At 38.4% G+C, this 21,963-nt stretch overlaps 1 protein-coding gene across 2 annotated transcripts in view; it reads left to right on the top strand.

Moving 5' to 3' along the window:
* LOC149303219 (threonine aspartase 1-like) overlaps positions 1-21,963 on the top strand; it is an 87,612-nt gene that overhangs the window by 41,180 nt on the left and 24,469 nt on the right. For both annotated transcript variants that reach the window (XM_089481593.1, XM_089481592.1), the window contains 3 exons: positions 4,117-4,227; positions 17,325-17,435; positions 18,554-18,627. In XM_089481593.1, the coding sequence (XP_089337719.1) occupies positions 4,117-4,227; positions 17,325-17,435; positions 18,554-18,627 (296 nt within the window). The remainder of the gene's footprint in view (positions 1-4,116; positions 4,228-17,324; positions 17,436-18,553; positions 18,628-21,963) is intronic.

Below are 21,963 nucleotides of genomic sequence, written 5' to 3'. Positions count from 1 at the left end.
TTGGTGCACACTTCATACATGCTTATTAATATCATCACGGTACAAAATACATTTAAAAAAATATGTATTGTGCCTTTTTTTACGTTTTGTATAATATAACGTTTTCAGGCAGTTGTATATAAGTAATTTGTGTTCATTCTAGATCTGTTGCATAGTGGTTAAAAAGGGGAATAGTAAAGTCATTGAAGGAACTGTGAATTCTGCTTTTTATCTAAACCTGTTGTGGTAATGTCACATCCCTGTTCATGCCCCAGGTCCACTGCAACAAAATACTTCTAACCAGCTGCTGTATAAAGCAACTTGCTGTCTCTGATCAAATGGCCTGGAACTACCTATGAATTCATTGGCAGTCTGACATTCTGGAGCTTGATGCCATTTGTTGTCTTTGAATTTGGTGCGTTTTAAAGGCTTCACTTAGTTATTGGGTCAAAGTTGGAGCTGTCTGTTCAAAGAGCCAACGTCTTACTACTCTGAGTGCAGTCTTCAAGAATTGCTTGTGTGTGTTTTGAAATTGACAGCTGCGACTCTTTTATTTACCCTTTTGGCTTGCATGTTAAATTGGATGTGCTTTTACCTTGCACAGGGGTGGGACCTTCTGGCCCTGGGGGCAAGTAAAGCCGAGTGGGCCCATTGGCCCCTGGCTCCCCATCGTATGCACTGGCCTACATGTATACACTCAGTTATACAAACTTAACACACTCACGCTAACACAGATACACACCTAAATAAACATATATTTACTCATATTAACACACATTTCCTCACACACCACTTACTAACACACATACATGTCCATGCTCACACACTTACACATACATGTCCATGCTCACAGACAAGCATACATACACCAACGCTTACACACACACTTACAAATTCAAATTAACACAATGAACATATTGTCTTTCTAACATATGCATACATCCTCCCTTACCCCGTCACACGGTAACTCCCCCCCCTCGCTAGCCCTTTCCTCACCGGCAGCCGGCAGCTTTCTCTCTGGCTACTCACACACTGGGCTAGCAGCCTCGCTTACAGGGCCGGCCCGACAATGGAGCCGAGTGGGGCAACCGGTCCAGGCGGCACTTTGCCGCCCCAAGCCCTTATTTTTTTTAATTTATTTATTTATTTTTTTAAGCGGCGAGTCTTCCTGTTCGGTCTCGGTGCCGGCTTGTAATGCTGAGTGCCGGAAGATTTCCGGTGCTCAGCATTACAAGCAGGCACCGAGACCGAACAGGGAGACTCGCCGCAGGACTGCTGAAAGGTAAGTACAAGGGGGGGGCGGCAGGGACGGAGGAAGGGTAGATAGGGGGGGGGGCGGCAGGGACGGAGGGAGAGGAAGGGTAGATAAGGGGGGGCGGCATTTTAAAATTCGCCCCAGGCGGCATTTTGCCTTGGGCCAGCCCTGCTCGCTTACACCGCAGGGTTATGTTACCTCACTTTGCTGGTCCAAAATTGTTCATAAAGGGCCAGTCTGACCCAAAGGCGACAGCGGCTAAATATATTGTGTGAATACAACCCTGACACATCGCAAACTCCTCTGTGTTCTTATACACTTGTCTTTGAAACACGCACTTTTGGGCTTGGGTACATACATTTTGTTACAGGACACTTAGATAATATAAAGGATGATTGTGTCTTTAGTCCTGTGTTTTAAGCTAGCTTTAGTCGTGCAAGGACCAAGCATCTAATGTTTCCACTGCTGCCGGAGACGGGCTTCGATGATCAACACGTGATATTACTTAGTGGGCTATTATATTTAGCCTGTGTCTATTTTAACATGCTATCCTAGCGGTTTGTCTCACATGCTGACTCTGGGCGGATTCTGGTGTGCCCAACACTAATGAAGTTACCAGCTCTGGAAGGCAGGAACATCGGTTATTTATGCCACAAGATACTCCCAGGCTTCAGTGGTTATTGACATAATATATTTTCTGATTCTATGTTTGTGTCCATCCATCTCCCCTCCATCTATGTAATTTCTGTTCACTACACTGAATTATTTCATTTAGGGGTTTCTAATACAGATAAGATGAACAGACATGCTTATGCTTTGGTACTTAATAATGGTAATAGTGTTTGTAGGAGCACAGTCGACCTTCAGGTAGGTTTCATTGAGGTGTTAGGATGTCCGTATTTAAAGTGGAAAATGAATCTAGCAGTGAAAATGTCTCTCCCCTTTCGTGATCAGAACAAAAATAGACAGCTTTTAAATATTAGGGGTGGAAAGTTTGCTGCGCCTCCACTATATTTGTTCCTATAGTTAGATTTATGTGTATGTCCTATTAAATAAATCATTGATCTGATATTTGGTTTTATACTCATGTCACAGTTTTTCTTACAGCAAAATGAGTTTTTTTTCTTTAAGAGGTCATCTTTCTAGGCTTGCTTTTCTTTGAGGTTGACATATTAAAGGATTCCTAGACTATGACTTGCAGGTGTCTGGTTAGTAATATATGCACACACACATAATATAATGGAAATGTTCCTTACAGAAGTAATGGGGCTTTTCTGTTTGCATATCATCACTTCTATAATGTTTTTCAGGGCTGCAGATTGTATCTCTCCATACAGCTTCTGTATTTGGCAGCTTGTCCCTTTAATTGTTTCCAGCTTCCAGAAATACTGAAACAATGAAAGTATGGAATGATATGTGACTGTGTTACGGTCTTGGGCGCTATGTGTCAGGGATTAGCTGTAAATCCCCATTTCATAAACCTGCATACTGCAGGCTCAATTTAGGTAGTCAGAAATGGTGTACAGCTTTACTCAAAGCTTACTATTTGATATATCAAACAAAGTATGAATTCTTTTTTATGTCTTACTAGCAGATTTAATCTTGAGCAATGTTTTTGACATTTTAGCCCATAAATGGGCAGTAAGTCATATACTTTTCGAACACCTTGCACTCCCGGCTGGCTTTTTAATAACCTCTCAGACTCCTAGTACCTCCTCGCCTGCTAGCAGCTGGTTCATTTTCTTTAACTTATAATAACACAGTCATCTAGAGGCATGTAATGTAACTAGGACAGGACAGGCAGTATTGCCCCTGTGGCTGATCCCACTGTGTGCCCCTTTGGGCTTTCAGCACACTCTTGGAAAAGGCATGTTATTATTATTTATTGTTTTATATACACAGGACATAACAAGTAGTATGTAACATAACAATCAAGCATGTTCTATCAAATGTGTATTAGACTTGCTAGAGTATTTGACTTTTCCAGCATTCCACCGGTAGCTGCCTAGAAATGCCTTTTCCTGTTAACATAACGTGAGCGAGTCAAAGTAAATGATTAGCTTGCTTGTTTGAAAATTTCTTTAAATATTTCTTTTCTGGGAATACCATGTAGTACCAAGTAGTTTCTCAGCTACGCTTTAGAGTGGGAAAAGTATCCCATAAGTGGCCAGAGTGTAGAAGTTTGCGATGTTTGAAGAGGGAAGAATTGGCATTTGGGCTACTTGTTGGAAGAAAGGTGAATAGAAAGGTAAACTCTCATTTACACACAAATCAAATATTATTACAGGAAGAAAAAAAACATTTAGTGAATTTGATTTCCCCTTCGCCTTTGCGAACTATTACTAGTTAAAGTGATAAACTTGTTAATTTTAAGACTGAACGTCATTGTAAAATCCTATTTTCCAAGGTTTAAGTCAATAAAAGTTGAATTATAGTATTCCAATAGGGTGTTAACAGACACTGTACAAAACTGGGGAAAACCAGTAAGACAGGCTGTGCCTGAAACGTGTATATTTTCTACTAGATAATAAAGCCCGCGATACTGCGGACACAGTGGGACGGGATCATAATTTGTTCCCCCTTCCTGGTAAAGCATAGAGATAGGGGGACCATCCACCCCCAACCAAGCAACTCCCACATGCCACCTCTCAGCATGGGCTGAGCTCTTTTGTTTGAAACCAATGAGATGACATACTGTGTTACTCAGTTACCCAAGTCTGTCTTATTATGATATGTTTCCTCACAGTGATGTTTTAATAATTGTGTTTTTACTCTGTCATCTTCTTGGTTGGAATTCCCTAAAAGTGTGAATTTCCCTTAAATAGTTTACTCTATAGTTTTATAGTATTAGTAGCATTGGTGTGTTTTGTTTTCTTCTATAGGCTGTGGAGAGCACCTTGTACGGACAATATTGGCCAGAGAATGTTCACTTGCTTTGCAGGCTGAAGACGCTCACCAGGCTTTGCTGGAGTCTATGCAAAACAAGTTTATTGGTAAGCAAACTTTACTGAAAATATTCATGACATCATAACAAAAAGAGCTTTTCGGCTCTGTGTTCCGGAAGATATTTTATTAGCATGTGTAAAAGGAACTCTGTTTCACATGAAGTATTTTGTTAATTTTGGATAATATGTGGATGGTTAGCTTTGCGCTTTCAATTGTATTCAAGTTGATTGGCTGTATGTATGCATGTGTATGTATATGTATATTTTGTATGTCCCTTAATGCATGAGCTGAAAATTAAAACTCCCTTTTACTATTTTGTTTGGTTCATTCAATGATTGAATGCAGGTAGGACACACATCTTTGTGGATGCCTATAGGTAATGCCAATTTGTGGACCTGTAGACCATAGTCAAAGTGTGTATGTACAGTCGTGTGGGAAAAAAGTACATCCTCTATGAATGCTATGGTTTTACATATGAGGACATATCAATCAAATGTTCCTTAACGGGTCTAAAAAATGATACAACCTCAGATGAACAGAACCACATGATATATTACACCGTGTCATGATTTATTCAATAAAAATATGGAGAAACCAAGTGTAAAAAGTATACCTTATGATTTCAGTAGCTTGCAGAATCATCTTTAGCAGCAATAACTTGAAGAAATGGTTTTCTGTATGACTTTATCAGTCTCCCACATCGTTGTGGAGGAAATTTGTCCTGCTTCTCTTTACAACATTGCCTCAGTTCATTGAGATTTGCGGGCATTTGTTTCTGCACAGCTCTCTTAAGGTCCCACCACAGCATTTCAATCAGGTTGATGTCTGGACTTTGACTGGGCCATAGCAACACTCTGATTCTTTTTCAGCCATGACTTGTTGACTTATAGGCTGGTGTGCTTGGGACCATTATCCTGTTGCATGACCCAATTGGCCAAGCTTTAGCTGTCTGACAGATGGCCTCAAATTTCACTCTAGAATACTTTGGTATACAGAGGAGTTCATAGTAGACTCAATGACTGCAAGGTTCCCAGGTCCTCTGACTGCAAAACAAGCCCAAATCATCACCCTCCACCACAGTGCTCCAGTTTGATCTCTTCTGCCCAAAGGACATTGTTCAAGAAGTCTTGTGGTTTGTTCATATGCTACTTTGCAAACCCACCGTATTCTTTTTAGAGAGAAGAGGTGTTCTCCTGGTAACCCTTCCAAACTGACCATACTTGTTCAGTCTTTTTTTCTAATTGTACCATCATGAACTTTAATATTTGACTTGCTAACTGAGGCCTGTAGAATCTGAAATGCAAGTATTGGGTTTTTTCCTATTTCTCTGAGCATTGCACGTGTGTGTCTTGGTTCATAAACCACAAAAAAAGTCTTGTAACCAAAAGATGATATGCTTTATTCAGCATGCAGGTTGTACTTAAGGCATACAAATCCTACTCCTATTTGGAGGCTAACATGAACTTCACTGACTATTCTACAGGGCAGCTACACCTATAAGCCTTAACATTATGACCACCTGCCTGATATTGTGTAGGTCCCCCTTTTTACTGCCAAAACAGCCCTGACCTGTTGAGGCATGGACTCCACTTATACTCTGAAGATATGCTGTGGTAACTGGCATAAAGACTTGAGCAGCAGATCCTTTCATCAGTCCTGTAAGTTGCGAGGTTGGGCTTCAATGGATCGGACTTATTTATCCAGCACATCCCACAGATGCTTGATTGGATTAAAATCTGGAGAATTTGGAGGCCAAGTCAACACCTTAAACTTACGTTTATCATACTATTCCTGAACCATTTTTGCTTTGTGTCATGACGCATTATCTTGCTGAAAAGAGGCAAATACCATCTAGGAATACCGTGTCCATCAGATGTACGTGGTCTGCAACAATGCTTAGGTAGGTGGTACGTATCAAAGTAACGTCCGCATGAGTGGCAGGACCCAAGGTTTCCCAACAGAACATTGTTTGAAGCATCACACTGGCATCCTGGTGCCATGTGTTCTCTAGGTAAGCGACTAGCACACACCTGGCCATCCGCATGATGTAAAGGAAAACTTCATTCATCAGACAAGGCTACCTTCTTCCATTGCTCCACAGTCTAGTTCTTATGCTCATGTTGTCATTGTAGGCCCCTTTGGCAATCAACAGGGGTCAGCGTGGGCACCCCGACTGGTCTGTGCCCCATACGCAAGAAACTGCAAGGCACTGTGTGTTTTGACAACTTTCAGCAATTTACACTTTTTCAGCAACTTGTCTGTTGGATTTTACCACACGGGCCAGCCCCCCCCCTACGCAACGATGAGCCTTAGCTGCCCATGACCCTGTTGCCAGTTCACCACTTTTCCTTCCTTGGACCACTTTTGATAGATACTGACCACTGCAGACCGTGAACATCTCACAAGAGCTGCAGTTTTGAAAATGCTATGATGCAGTTGTCTAGCCATCATAATGTGGCCCTTGTCAAAGTCACTCAGATCCTCACGTTTGCCCATTTTTCCTGCTTCTAATACATCAGCTCTAAGGACAAAATGTTCACTTGCTGCCTAATATATCCCACCCACTGACAGGTGCCATGATAGCAAGATTATCAGTGTTGTTCACTTCACCTATCAGTGCTCATAATGTTATGGCTGATCGGTAAGTAATACCCAGTAGATTAAATAAACAGCTAAGAAAAATACCCTTTGTTTGCTTTTTTGAAGTGGTAACTTTTTAACTTTACGTGTATTTAGTGTAGCGAGTATAAAAAGTATCTAAAACTTGATTCTATGACATTCCATTATAATTCCTGTAAGTAAACAAATGTGAAACATTTTTGTGCCTCCGATGTTCACATTAGATTCATTACCGTGCCCGGTAACTTCTCTACCAAAGCCCATTTTTTTTTACATTTCAAGCAAATAAATATATGATTTATGAAGTGAAACATTTGTGAATATTTTGTCAAAGCTGTTTTTTTCACATATGCCTGCCAGATAAAAAGAAACCTTCCAGCTTACCAAAGAATTTGTTTATAGCCGAGATCTGGATAGTGTCATATGCACAACGTGTAATTTTATCTATACTAAAATAGCAAAACAAGTATTTGATATATTATACATAAACTTGTTTGGCAAAATGGTTTCCTCTTGTCCCACTCCTTCCTTGGAGAATAAGCAGGATAAAACAAGTGTATTTAGTTTGCAAAAGAAATCAAAACTAATTTGGATATTTCTAGGTGACGGTTACCAGATGCAGCTATATGCAACCAGAACTCAGATTTACATAAGTGTATTTAAACAGCTAATTATACCAACCTCATGGGCTTAGTAGAAGTAGTACAGATTGGGAAGTTCTAGAATGAGTCCACACATTTCTGAATATTTTCTTTTGGAATTCACACATACTCACTGGCCACTTTATTAGATACACCTGTTCAATTGCTTGTTAACACAAATAGTTAATCAGGCAATCACATGGCAGCAGCTCAATGCATTTAGGCATGTAGACATGGTCAAGACAACTTGCTGAAGCTCAAACCGAGCATCAAAATGGGGAAGAAAGGGAATTTAAGTGGCTTTGAACGCGGCGTGGTTGTTGGCACCAGACGGGCTGGTCTGGATATTTCAGAAACTGCTGATTCACTGGGATTTTCATGCACAACCTTTTCCAGGGTTTACAGAGAATGGTCCGAAAAAGAGAAAATATCCAGCGAGCGGCAGTTGTGTTGACGAAAATGCCTTGTTGACATCAGTGGAGAATGGGCAGACTGGTTTGTGATGAAAGAAAGGTGACAGTAACTCAAATAACCACTCGTTACAACCAAGGTATACAGACTACCATCTCTGAACACACAACACGTCGAGCCTTGAAGCAGATGGGCTACAGCAGCAGAAGACCACACCGGGCGCCAGTTCTGTCGGCTAAGAACAGGAAACTGAGGCTACAATTCGCACAGGCTCACCAAAATTGGACAATGGAAGACTGAAAGAATGTTGCCTGGTTTATTTTCTCAATACCACACTTTTTGCTAAGTGCCAAGATGTAACTAGATTAAATTTTCCACAACAAAGTCTTCCAAAGTCTAACCCATCATTAGTGTCAGCTGTTGGGAAGTTCACTATATTGCTAATGATTTTCTCATTTTCATTAACTTGGAGGAACTTAACATTTCAGAAAGCTTCCTCTCCCAGTTTATTGCATTACATTTTTTTATATAGCGCCAGCAAAAATCTGTAACGCGTTAGATAGTTTATTAGGGCAATTATTGATGCATTGCTCTCTTTGCTCCAGCTCTCTATATATAATATGAAGTTATTCTTTTGGGGTCTACTATAAAATCTGCCCAATGGAAAATTGGTCATTAACTTTGTTCATATGAATGAAACATCTCAACCCCAATTAATTTTGGTAAAACAAGGTTGATATTTTATTTTGGTACCAAGATTCAAAAAAAGTTATGCCAGCACAAAAGGCATCAAAACATTGTTAGGTAAGCGATTAGGATAATACCTTTGATGGTAGATGGTATCATCGCTGGTAGCTTTGGTTCTGGGAGGGCTATGTATTTTATGGTGGTCGGTAAAGACAGGACATGAATATTTTTTCCTGTGTATTATTAATTATTATTAGTAAAGCATTTAATTTCTGTTTACAGTATACACTACACACTGTCCATGCCTACCCATGGAATAATCACTCATGCCGTAAAAGTTCATTAAAAATAGTTTTTGATTGATTATTCTCCTGTTGTGTTTGTATTTTACAAAAGTCCTCAAAAATGAAGGCTCCTGCTCATTTTCTTTTGGTTCAAGGTAGTATAACATTTTGTGGATTTCAAGACAGTACTTTGCAAAAAATATAGTCTGCTGTAAAGTAAGAATGCCGTCAAACAGACATGTTAATAGTTTACTTACTTGTTAGATGACAAAAGAAAACGGAAGACAAAATCTAAATCAAAATTTGGTGTGGCCACCCTTTGCCTTCAAAACAGCAGCAATTCTTACATAGTTCATATAGTATAGTTACATAGTGCATTAGGTTGAAAAAAGACCTAAGTCCATCAAGTTCAACCCTTCTACCTAACCTTCCTACTCTTGATCCAAAAAAGACGGCAAAAAATCCCTAATTAAGCTACTTCAAATTCTGCCATCAGGGGGGGAAAAATTCCTTCTTGACTCCAAAAGGCAATCAGATTTCTGAAGCTCTAAAATATGAATTCTATTTATAGCCCTGTATGTCATGCCTTTCTAAAAAAAATATCCAGACCCCTTTTGAAGGCATCTAATGTATTTGATAACATCACCCACCTTGGCAGTGAATTCCATACCTTTATTGTCCCCGCTGTAAAGAATCCCTTCCTTTGTCTAAGAAATATCCACTCTTCCAGTCTCAGAGGGTGACCTCTTCGTCTTTGTATATTTCTGTTAATGAACAGGTCACTGAAGAGCTCTTTATATTGGCCCTGCATATATTTATATAATGCTATAATTTCCCCTCTAAGACGCAGTTTTTCCAGTGTAAATAATGTTAACTTTTTCAGTCTCTCTTCATAACTAGTATCTCCCAATCCCCTTATTTTGGAGCCCTCCATCGCACATTTTCTAGTTCCATAATGTCCTTTTTAGGACCGGTGCCCAGAATTGTACTGCATATTCAAGGTGAGGTCTTGCTGTTGACCTGTAATTGAGGCAAGATGATATCCTCCTCCCGTGAATCAATACCTCGTTTTATGCATGCCAAGACCTTATTGGCGCTTGCAGCTGCTTGGTACACTTCTAGGTACACTTATATATACAGATTTTTAAGGGACTCGGGTGGTAGGTTGTTCCAAAAATCTTGGAGAAGTAGCCACAGTTCCCCTATGGATTTAGGTAGCCTCAGTTGCTTTCTTCATGTAATCCCAGACAGATGATGTTAAAATCAGAGCTCTGTGGGGACATCACTTTCAATGCTGAAGATAGTTCTTAATGTTTTAGGTTGTGTTTGGGGTTGTTGGGGCCAATCACATACCTCCCGGATGGAATTGCATCATGGATAAATATCTGCCTGTACTTTTAAGAATTGAGGAGACCATTAATTATGACCAAATCCCCAACTCTGTTTGCAGAATTGCAGCCCCAAACATGCAAGACACCTCCACCATGCTTCACTGTTGCCTGCAAACACTCATTCTTGTACCACTCTCCAACCCTTCGAGAAATAAACTACATTCTGCCACAGCCAAATATTTGACCCTGCTGCTCCCCAGTTCCTGTGTTCATGAATAGTTGGGTCGCTTGGCCTTCCATTTCCCTTTCCATTTCGGAAGTGTGGCATTTTGGCCACAATTGACTGCTCTGGAAAGCAGATGGGTGTACCGGGATCCCCTGGTTTTCTGACGACAATGATAAGCTGATAGCACTCCTGGACATCTTCCGATTGTTAAGGGAAGTAAGCATGACGTGGCTTTCATTAGCCAACCACTGCCCGTTTTTTGCGTTTCTTCAAAAGCTTGGACAGAACATCTGGAAACCCCTGTCTGCCTTGAAATTTCTGCCTGGGAAACATCTAGATGATGCAGTATAACTACCTTATGTCTTGTTGCTGTGCTCAGTCTTGTCATGGTGTATGACTTTTGACATTAAACTATGTTCAGCAACCTCACCTTGTTAGTGAGTTTGGCTGTTCCTCACCCAGTTTTATTCCCCCCACACCGGCTTTTGTTTCAGTTAATGATTGTGTTTCATTTAAATTGATGAGAACTTGTTTGGTAAAAATTGTTTAATCATACAGCTTACCATATGGCTACAAAATCCCTGAATTTGTGCAAGTGTACCTGGAAGAATTCATGGTGGTCGCACCAAATATTGATTTAATGTAGATTTGTCTTCTGTGTGCTAACTTTGCAGTTTGTTAAATGATAAAAATAAACTACTAACATGTATTTTTGAAAGCTTTCTTACTTTACAGCATTTTTCTATATATCTTTTGTACAGTACTGTAGATAAATGGTGCTCTAGACTAAGGGTTGTTTTGCATCTGGACAAGTATGTGAAGATGTCCAAATGGGATTTAACGTTGGAGATTGTGTAGTTGATTGAACTGTGTTGCTAACATTTGGTTTATTGTTATAGAGTAGCCTTAAAGTGTGGCTTTAGCCCCTTAAGGATCAGGGTTATCGTACACCTACAATAATGGTCAGATGTGCGTAATCAGATGGGCCAAATGGTTCTTATCTGCCGTCATACTCTATGTAAAACCAAAGCTTTTTTTTTTTGCATGCTTTTCTTCAGCTAAAATGTTTCTAATTTACTGTATCCCTGCAAATGATATATTCATTTCTCAGACAATTAGGACTTAACTTTTAAATAATATTTATACCTACAAAATGATTAGAAATACATTATTTTCTAAAATCAGATTTTGTGTAATTTTGCTTATATGATAAGCACCACTGCCATGTAGAAACCCAATTTATGTTTAACCCCAGGTAGATTAATACCTCACCTATATAGGCTTTTAGGTATTTGGAAACCAAAACAGTCCCTTTTTATAATGGTTCTGTCATGTCACCGCGTACAAGAAGACACCGAAGTCGGGTAGGACTGGTAAGGAGAAGTCCAGAGAGCCGAGGTCGTCGTGGGAAATAGCCGAGGTCAGGATACCGGAGAGCAGGATAGTCGTGGAATAAGCCGAGGTCAGGATACCGAAGAGCAGGAACGTCGTGGGAAATAGCCGAGGTCAAATAACAGGTAAACAGGCACGTGTACTGAGATAGGCACTACCGAGATAGGCACGACCATCAGAAGGCGAAGACTGAGTGTATTTGAGTCTCTTAAATAGGCAGAGGAGTTAGGCACCAATTAGCGTTTTCCCGCCAAATATTCAAAGTGCTGTTACGTCACTTCCTCTGTGGCCATCTTGCGTGTGGCGTATACGTAACCTCCCTGTATAAGGCGATGCGATCTACGCCGGCACCACTAGGTGGCGTGAAGAGGAACGAGTCCGGACACCGGAGCTGGACCTGTCTTCAGTCTGCGGCTGCTGGGTTTGGAGCGTAGAGCCGGGAGGTCTCCCTCGCCTTCGGGGTGGCTGCCGCTGCTGTGCAGAGACGGGAGGTCTTCCCCTCCTTCGTGGCGGCTGCTGGGCAGAGGTGGGAGGTCTCCCCCTTTTTCGCGGCAGTTGCGGCTGCTGGGCAGAGGTGGGGGGGTCTCCCTCTCCCTCTCCTTTGCGGCGGCTGTGGCTGCTGTGCAGAGGCGAGAGGCCTCCCTCTACCTCGCGGCTGCTGTGGTTGCCGTGCAGCCTCTCCTCTCCTTCGTGGTGGCGGCGGCTGCTGAGCAGGACCCGGAGGATCTCCCGGCCAGGTACGTTACAGGTTCATGTTAATTATATATACAGTATATACCACATTATTATGCCTCACCAATAATTTACACTGTAAATTAATTATGCAAAAAGCATTTTTTTGTGAACATATACTTATATACCCATAAAGTTTGTTTTTTTCTTCTTCTAGAGAAAGATGTCAAATTATTTTCTAACAAAAACAAACAAAAGGTTTGATGATATTGGTATCTGAACCATTATGGCGCCATTTTTTATAATGAAGTACATTTTTCTAAATATTTACTTCAGTCTTGTATTATGTATCTAACTCTTATGTCAAATATACTCCTCAGGGTAAGTTAAAAAATAAACTTGAATAGCTTCAGTCACTATTTAAAATATTAAAGTTTTATTAGTTACATAATCCTTTTTTTATTTTTTCATCTCTGAATCTCACTTTGCTGCATAGAAATATGTACCACCATAAAAAATTTTTTAATTTTTTTATGGTACATTTTTATATAAATAAATTAACCCGAGTCTTCTACTTTGCCTGGGCTTCCATTATTTTACTATATCCCCCTATTAATTAAAATAATTTATGTGTAAAGATCCCACATTACTTGTTTAAGAGGTAAAAAATACTGTTCATGAAAAGCATTTTTTTTTCTTTTTTTCATTTCTTTCTGGAAATGATATAAATGAAGTTTAGAAACGTTTGGAAAACTCAGCATATTCAGGCCAGATGAAGAGGGAAGGGTTAGGCACTATCAACTTTTCATGCTAATTTAATTTTGAACAAAATTGTTGCTTGTTTTGTGTTTAGAGGCGCCTCATTTTAGCTATTTCTGTCTATTTCTTCCATCCTATTTAAAGAGCATCTCAAAATGACTCTAAAGAGTTTGGGATTTCTGCCAAGCAGGGAATGCCTGGCTTAGACACTTGGAACTTTCTAAGCTCCAGGTGATGGACAAACCAATGGCAGATGTAGATTTTTTTTATGTATATCAGTATAGAGCCAACCAACGATTTAGTAGTAAAAATAAAATGCATGGTATAATTAGGCATGTGAAGCATATTTGTTGAATGTTAATGCACTGGATTGTGATCTGTTGAGTGGTTAATCGAAAAGTGTAATAACAACAAATAAAAGGTTTTCTGTATATGCATGGCCTTTCCAATAATATAAATATCCGAAATGGGGATGTGTTACTGATCTGTCCTTTTAATATGGAGCCAAGTTTATGAATTTCAAAGTTGCCAAAATTTTTTGGTGTTTTTAACACATTGAGAAGAACTTGGACAAGGAACCATAACTGATAAAATATGGTTTATAAAGCGCAGTTACCTTGTCTTTTGTTTGTTTTTTTTTAATCTACAAAGAGCATCCTATGCCAGAATGGATAATTCTTTGTTTTTATATAATATTCTTAGAACTTACTTTGAGTTCAGTTGTTAGTTGACTGCAAATTATGTCGCAGGAGGAAAGCCAACTAAGATTTACTTTAAACTCAATAAAGCTGTCAAATTCGGCTGCCTGTTCCACCAACTGGTGGATTTGACCAGTAATCGATAACACAATAACCTGCCTGGATTTATCAGCTAGAAAGCAGCTGAACTTGTCGGCATCTTATTCCAACTTGATCACTGACCGTTTCAATAGCACTCAACAACAGTTTTTGTGAATAGGCGAGTTGTGATTCAGATTGACTTTAAATGCAACAGAGAACTGAAATGTTAGTGAACTGACCTGTCTGAAGGCTGTTTGACAACAGCTGGAGAAATACCTGTAAGCTACGTTTTCGTCTATACATACTGGACTCTATTACATTATCTTGAAAATACATGCACATCGTATGATGGCTGTAACCCCTCTTTGGTCTGGCTCTCTTCCCAAGGACATTTACAAATGAGTTACTTGATTTAATTAGTTAGAAACACAAGAAAAGTGACGTGCCTATCAAAGGTAAGAGATCCAAGGATTTGCTTTGATGTACTGGAAGAGTCTTGACTGTTATTAAAAGTCGGTTGAAATTCACATGTTCACTAGTGGTCTTATCCCTGTCGCAATCAGTAATGGTCCATTCAGAGGGAATATTTCATTGGTTGTTAGATTTCTAACCACCCTTGCATCATATTTATAAACAAATTCTGGTGGCAAAATTCTAAATACGGAGCAGTTACCATGGAAACTGACATAAGCCAATTGTTGGCTCCATATTTAAAACGATGTACCAGGTTGTTTCTTAATTCATGGTTTAACTGAATACGGGGTATCCGAGTGGTAGAAAAAAAAAAGTTTAAATTCAACTTTGATTATTCTGAATGTATCTGCAGGGTTTGTTATAATAATTCTATTTTGTTTAAATATAACTATTTACAATTGTAGTCATCAACAAATGAAATTATTCTAACTAACTTGAATAATAACCGTGTGACCTAAGAAATGCCTTTTTTCTTAATTCATTGCATCTACTGCGAACCAAGAGCAAAATTCCAGCCCACACTTGAAATTGTTAATGATCTCATTATCCCCAAACAGTGGATTTGCCAGGAGCATACCAGACATTTGGGGTAATGTTTCCCAAGAAATGCTTGTTATTCATCCGCACATAGTATACTTCAAACAAATGCATTTGGACAGAAAACTCTTAAAGACACAGTCAAGCCCAGCTTTTATGAAAATATTTAGTAAATATTTATTTTTGATGTTTAATATAGTGGATACAAGAGTGGAACCCCCCTGAAACTTAATATATTTATGTAAATAAAATGTATTTTGTAAAAAAAACAAAACTATACGACCATTTTGAAATGACTATTGGTGTTTTGATTCTTCCCTTTTGCTAGATATCAATGCCCAAAGCTTGTTAAATTGGTGCCACCATGGGGTTACATTAAAATGTTTGTGTACTCTAATGTTCTGGTTTCTGAGCTCATTCACTACGCAAACATGTCAGGATGGAGTTTCTTGGGGAAACGCTGCTTAAAATGTTAACAGTTTTTACTTCACATTTCTTAAAACAAAAAAGTAGAGTCTCCTATCAAACTTCTTTGTACCAAGTTTTAGAATGTGCCTTTTAAGAGAACAATGAAGCCTTTTACTTTGATTATGCGCCTAATGCGGTCAGCAACACTGAATAACACTGAATCCTTAAGATACTAGTATTGACAGACCGGAGTCTTGCGTATCACTCATGTCAACAGTAGCCCTGTTCCAGATCATATAACGTGCAAGTTGCTTCTTCCTCAATTAGCTAATTCAAAAAAATCTGTTCACATTCAAAATAATGTCTCCTGCAACTGAAGACAAATGTGGTTTTGTGTCATATGATACAATCAAGCCTCATACTGCTGCATGTCCGCTTGTGCGAACCTTGTGTGCAAATCTATTTGCCCCTATCTTCTGCATTGTTGCATGCTTCTGGCACTGAAGGTTGTTACATTTTTCACATGGGCATAGTCTTATGGTGGCTTCTGTGTTGCTTCTCTACCTCTGGATTTATGAACATTGACTTTATCTGAGACAAAAGCAGCCTGCAGGACGTTAAGCGTCATACTTTGTGACTTTCCGGATGACTATATCCCAGTCTCATATCTTGATAGGGCTTCCACTTCTGTGAACTCTGATGACAAGAGTTAACATTACTGAGACTTACATTTTGCTGGCATGACCCAAATCATGCCTCATTAGTTAGCAATATCTTGAGGTTACTGGGCAATAACTCATTTAGCTGTGTAATTCTCTAAAAAATCTCTGTAAAATGTATTTAATGCAATTGTTTGACCAACCAATTCCCACTTCCTAGTGGTTTATCAAGCTTTCCCATACCCAAGTTTGTGGCTTATCAATGTGTGTGAATGTTTTGCACACTCCCTTCATTCGTTGGGTCAAATTTTTTACTTGGCCACCATCAATTACTTTTTACGATAGTTTCCATACATTCTTCTTGAATTCTGATTATTGTTGGGGAGTAATTGTATAATCTTCACGTCTGTGTAGACGTATACTCTAAATCATAGATTCCCTTTTGATAGTTCAATTAAAATATCTTGCATAACTTTCCTGGACTTATGTATCTATCTCATTAGTTTGTGTTACCATTCTAGAAACATTCTAGAACCACTCTTTAAGTACTGTGTAGGTTCATTTTTTATTTGGCTATAATACTTTTGTTTTATTTAAATCATTGATCACGTGCATATTGAATACTGTGACCTTTTCTTCTTAATTTACTTTCTTGCATACTGATACTTTAGTATGTTTGTTCACTTTGTTGTCAACACTGTGATTTATGTACTGACCTTCCCTTTAATTATTTCACCACCGTCTTCTTACCATTGTTTCCTGGAAGCTTGCCCCCATACAAGGACAACTATTTTACACCACAAATTAGTATACCCTTGTGTACCTCGATCACTGTGACCACCTTCTGTACTACCAGGGCCAAAATAGTGGTCCACCTCAGCAAAGGTTTTGTTTACTAAGGAAAGATCTATATCTGCCTAATATGTATCAGCTATGTTATCTAAAAAAAAAAAAACAGAGTCAAAGAAAATGCAATTTTTTTACCTGGCTTGATGCAGTTGCTTTGAAACGTGTAGTATTTACTTGGACTGTGGGGCACGCTTACAAAATTACATTGGAAATTTTTAGAAAATTTAGCTGCATTCACAGCTTTTTTTCCTGTAAGTTAGATGAGATGCACCAGAGGTTAGTAAGACAATCAGTTTAATGAATATCTACTTATGAGGAGAAGTTTTATGGATTGTCACCGAGTTAAAAGCGCAGTATAATGTTGTAATGTTTAGGTATTATGAATCACCTAATATTAAAAGTAAAATGTTTTTCAGGCTCGCCCTTCCTGGCTAACGAGGATAACATTCTTGGTGGAGTAATTGTGCTTCGATCATGCAGGTGTTCCTCAAATTTGGACTCTACAAATGATAAACAAGCCCTACTAGGTACAAAATTCTGGTCATTATATAGAATTGCATATTCAAATGTACGTCTAATTTGTCCAGCATGTTTTGCAGTTTTTTTGGAAACGTTAAAAGATTATAATGGGACAATGTATAAATCAAATGGTACAGCCAACGATCACTCTTTTAAAAGAAACAAGAAAAAGTATAACAGTGTTATGTATGCTTCTTTCTATTTTGTACTGCCCTGACGTTGAGCCCAGTAATTCAGTAATAGTATTGAGTGCTTTAGGGACTTTTTTTTGTTTAATTAAAATTTGTGGAACTCTAGAAAGCGTCCCTCTTGTTGCAACCTAATTGTAATTCTTGTTGTCAGCAAAACTCACACAAGCAGATAAGGGAAGCAGGAGGGATTGAATTTTGCATTGAGCACCAGAAAATCTAATTTTGCACAGTGATTTTTGGGTTTCTGAGTGCTGTCCTCATTTTCTGCTTTCTGTTTTGATGTCATAACTGTTTGTCACTCCTTGTAGAAAATGGAAGTTTAATTTAAAGGTTGTGGCACAGTTGTTGTTGAACTCCTGCCCTTTGAGAGTTGTAGACAACCAGGAATTCTGATCATTGAGCACACTGCTTAATCGAGGACATTTTACTTTCATTTTTGATACAATTTAAAACGGCAACAGAATTCCGTTAAGTATATTTATAAAGAATTACTATACATGATGTGTGAGCGTCATTCAGTAAAACATCTTTACATATACAAAATTTCACCCTGGTATATCAAATTCAAAATGAAGGTTATTCTATAATTCACAAAGGCCCGAACGCCAAAGAACGTCTAGACAAGTTATGGCTAGTCTACCTTTAAAACAATAAGCATATGCTTTAATGGAAAAAAGAAATAGCATATAGATAAACAAAACACTTTGGTTTCAACACAAAAATGTGAGACTTCGTCTTACAATAGCAGGATTGTCCAGTGTTGCCCGACTACCTTCCTGGTGTTCTGTACAACTATTACATATATAGCACCAACCGATTCCGGAGCATTGTTACAATAGAGGACAGTGGAAATATTTAAGATTATTTAAAATTGACAGTAACATTAACACACAATAAGACATAGTAGTTATTAATCATAATCTTTACATTTGTAGTGGAATTCCTGTGGAGCCATACAACAGAGAGCATGTGTGTGGGTTACATGTCTGCACAGGATGGCAAAGCTAAGGTAAGAGTGGCCATTGTTAATCTTTACGTATGATTAATTGATGAAATTAACAGTAGTGGTACCAGTGATATTATTTGCACATTGACCACTTATACATTTCTGGGAATCACAAGTAACTGTGGAGACTCGATGGGGGTCTATTCACTAAAGGGACAGATGATTTGACGTATTGCAGAGATGTGCTTTTAGCTTTGACTTCACTATACATTCTGAAGGGTCAACCTCGGGGAGCTGCTACAACAGAAGACGCCTGCTTAGCCCTGTGTAATGTAGATTTAAATTAGTGAGAATTCCCCAAAGTCTCTTTGGCCATTCAATCATACATTATACAGGGCCACCTCAGCCCTTTTTGATGGTGAAACATGCCAGTGTTGGGCATAATTCATAATGAAAAGTAACATGAAGGAGATGAAAGTACAACTGTCCCTTTATTGAATAAGCTGCATTGTTTGGTTGTGTCCTTCAGTGCCTACGTGGGCCATCAGTGGAACCCTTTGCTTATTGCTGGAAGACGTGAACTATTTTTATTGAGCTATGAATAAGAATAAACCAATGTTTACAAAGTGTTTATAATTTGGCTGTATCTTAAAAGCTTGAGAAAGGATAACAGTTTGCTCTTAACAACCATTAATCTTATTTTCCCTGTATGCTAAAATAAGTTTATTTGCTAGTTTTGAACACTGTACAGAATGGAGCGTATGTTCTTCAGTTACTACAAGGTCATTGAACAGATTCCAAATAAAAGATCAAAAAATGTATATCGTTCCATTATAAGCCATAGGAAAAACTCATAGCCGACCTAACCCATTTAGCAAAGAAATACAATGGATTTTATAGCTACATCTTTTTTAAAGCCATTTAAAGTGGGCTCATATATTTGTTTAAAATGTGGATTCTTTTTCCAGTACAGACAGTGGAAAGCTGACAAGATTGATATTTTGTCATGGGAGGTTACAGGATGACGTTCTATCCATCTCTATGCATTAAATTACATTTATTTATATAGCGCAGTCAGATTGAATAGTGTTGTTACAATAGGGGACAGTGAAAGTTAATACAAATTTAGAATAACATCTTTAAGATATTCTAAAACATAGTGGTACAGAAGGAGAAGAGTGCCCTGTCCCTGCAAGCTTATCTATTTTATAGTCTTTCTTTTTTAGTCTACTTACAGCATCTTTGCCTCATCTTGGTTGTATTAATGTTCCTGGTGAGACAAAGCCCAGCCCAGAAGCCTAAATGGAATGTATATCCATGTTTATATCTGGAGTGCTAATTTAGTTTGGCCCTACACAGTCTGACGTGAGATAATAGCTGCTGATAGAATGTGGTTTATCTTGAATACAATGTTTTCGACCAGGAACACCTTAGTGGTTCCCACAGTATATCTAACAAACATTTCTGGAAACTTTTTCATGTTCCTGGTAGTTCCATGTAGACATTCATTCACGAAATCCGGCAGAAACTTGTGCCAGAGAGCACCACCACTCTCGAACAAGTCTAGTATTTATAAATAATGGCCATATAATGAAGCCTCTCATGTGAGGTACCACGCTCACGCTTAGAAGTTTTATTTAAAATGATTTTGCAAGTTATTTGTTTTAGAAATGCTACATTTGTTATTATTTTTGGTACAATTTAATTAATCTAACCTGTCAACGTTTCTAGTTCTGCTACTTTCCAAATCTGACCTAATTTTGGAAGTAGAGTGAGTAGAGGGACACTTCCAATTAAAATGCAATTACACATTGAGCTGTTACAATATCTGGCCGGCTTGCTTGTTTTCCTTGGAAGTCCCTGCATCGCTTGCTTAGTGCTATTGTCCAGCATTCATTAGGTACAGGTACACTAGCCAATCTCTTATTCACCGTGAGCAATGGTCTTGAAAAACGAAGACCCAATCTGAAGGGCAACACATCATTTATATGAATTTGATGCTAATTTATATTTTTTGCCAGGAACACTTACAAAAGCAGCCACAGATAAGTTAGAATACTCAAAAGAAAGAGGGGGGTCATATAGTAAAGATGCACAGAAACCCTAAAACACAGATCACCCCTATTCTGTCAAACAAATACAAAAAACAAGATCTTTAATACAATCCCTCAAAGTCTTCTAATAATGATCAGCAGATAAACATGAAATATAGAAAAAATGCAAACATAGCGTGAGTATATAGTGTGTGTTTCACTGTGTATATGAATCTGTCTATCTAATATGAAAAATAGAGCCACTCACACTGGATAGAGCATGAAATGCTCATGATGAATTCCACTTTCACTTCATAGATACGTTTTACCTACCAAACAGGCTTCATCAAAGTACTTGAGTGTTCAGTTTTGAAACGTTTGTGTGTGTATCATATATATATATATATATATATATATATATATATATATATATATATACATACACACACCATATTGGCCCGAATATAGGCCGCACTCCCCCCCCCCACGCACACACTTTAGGTCTTTAAAGTTGGGGTGCGGCCTATATTTGTGGTGCAGCGCAGGCATGTGCAGTTCGTATCGCCCAATGCTCGGGACATGCAGTTCCGGGTGCCCGGCGGGTATTTTTATTTTTTTATTTTTCCTTTAGCCCTGCGGTGGGTAAGCAGCAGGGTTAGGATCCAGATCCCCCGCAGCGCTGCAGGGGACCTGAATCCTCCTCTCTGGCAGCCGTGGACGTCTGCGCTATGCGCGTAGACAACTTCCGCTGCCAGCGCTTCCGCCGGGGCTTCTTTGGTGGAGCACCTTGTGTGACATAACCTTTTGGTTCTCCACCATAAAAAAATACATATATTTTATTCTCTAAAATAGCACCAAACTTTTAGGGTGCGGTCTATATTCGAGCCAATGTGGTTATGGTATATATATATATATATATATATATATATATATATATATATAATACACACACACACATATGGCAAACTGTTTTGAAATATATACATAAGGAATTGCTAAATCATATATATATATATATATATATATATATATATATATATATATATATAAATTATCATAAATATATTTGATATATGAATAATTAAATATGTTCTTTGTATAAATAGATCAATTACTAATATTAATATGTTCGTGGACTTAAGTGTCCACATATGATGGACATATAGTACTATATATTATTGCACTCATATTCATGTTGACATCATAGCCCTACAATAACACAAAATAGCGGCATTATATACACAACATGCATGTCTCTATTGATACCACTAGTATCCAAAAATAAATGGGCTTCATTTTCTAAATTATATTTATATTATATCTGGGGGAAAAGGCAACATACATAGTAATTTATGTTAAGCAAAAA

Source organism: Sceloporus occidentalis, unplaced genomic scaffold (assembly GCF_023333645.1).
Source record: "Sceloporus occidentalis isolate IW3139 unplaced genomic scaffold, rSceOcc1.0.p SCAF_15, whole genome shotgun sequence".
In the NCBI taxonomy this organism is placed as follows: domain Eukaryota; kingdom Metazoa; phylum Chordata; class Lepidosauria; order Squamata; family Phrynosomatidae; genus Sceloporus; species Sceloporus occidentalis.
This window is presented reverse-complemented; position numbering and strand designations above follow the sequence as displayed.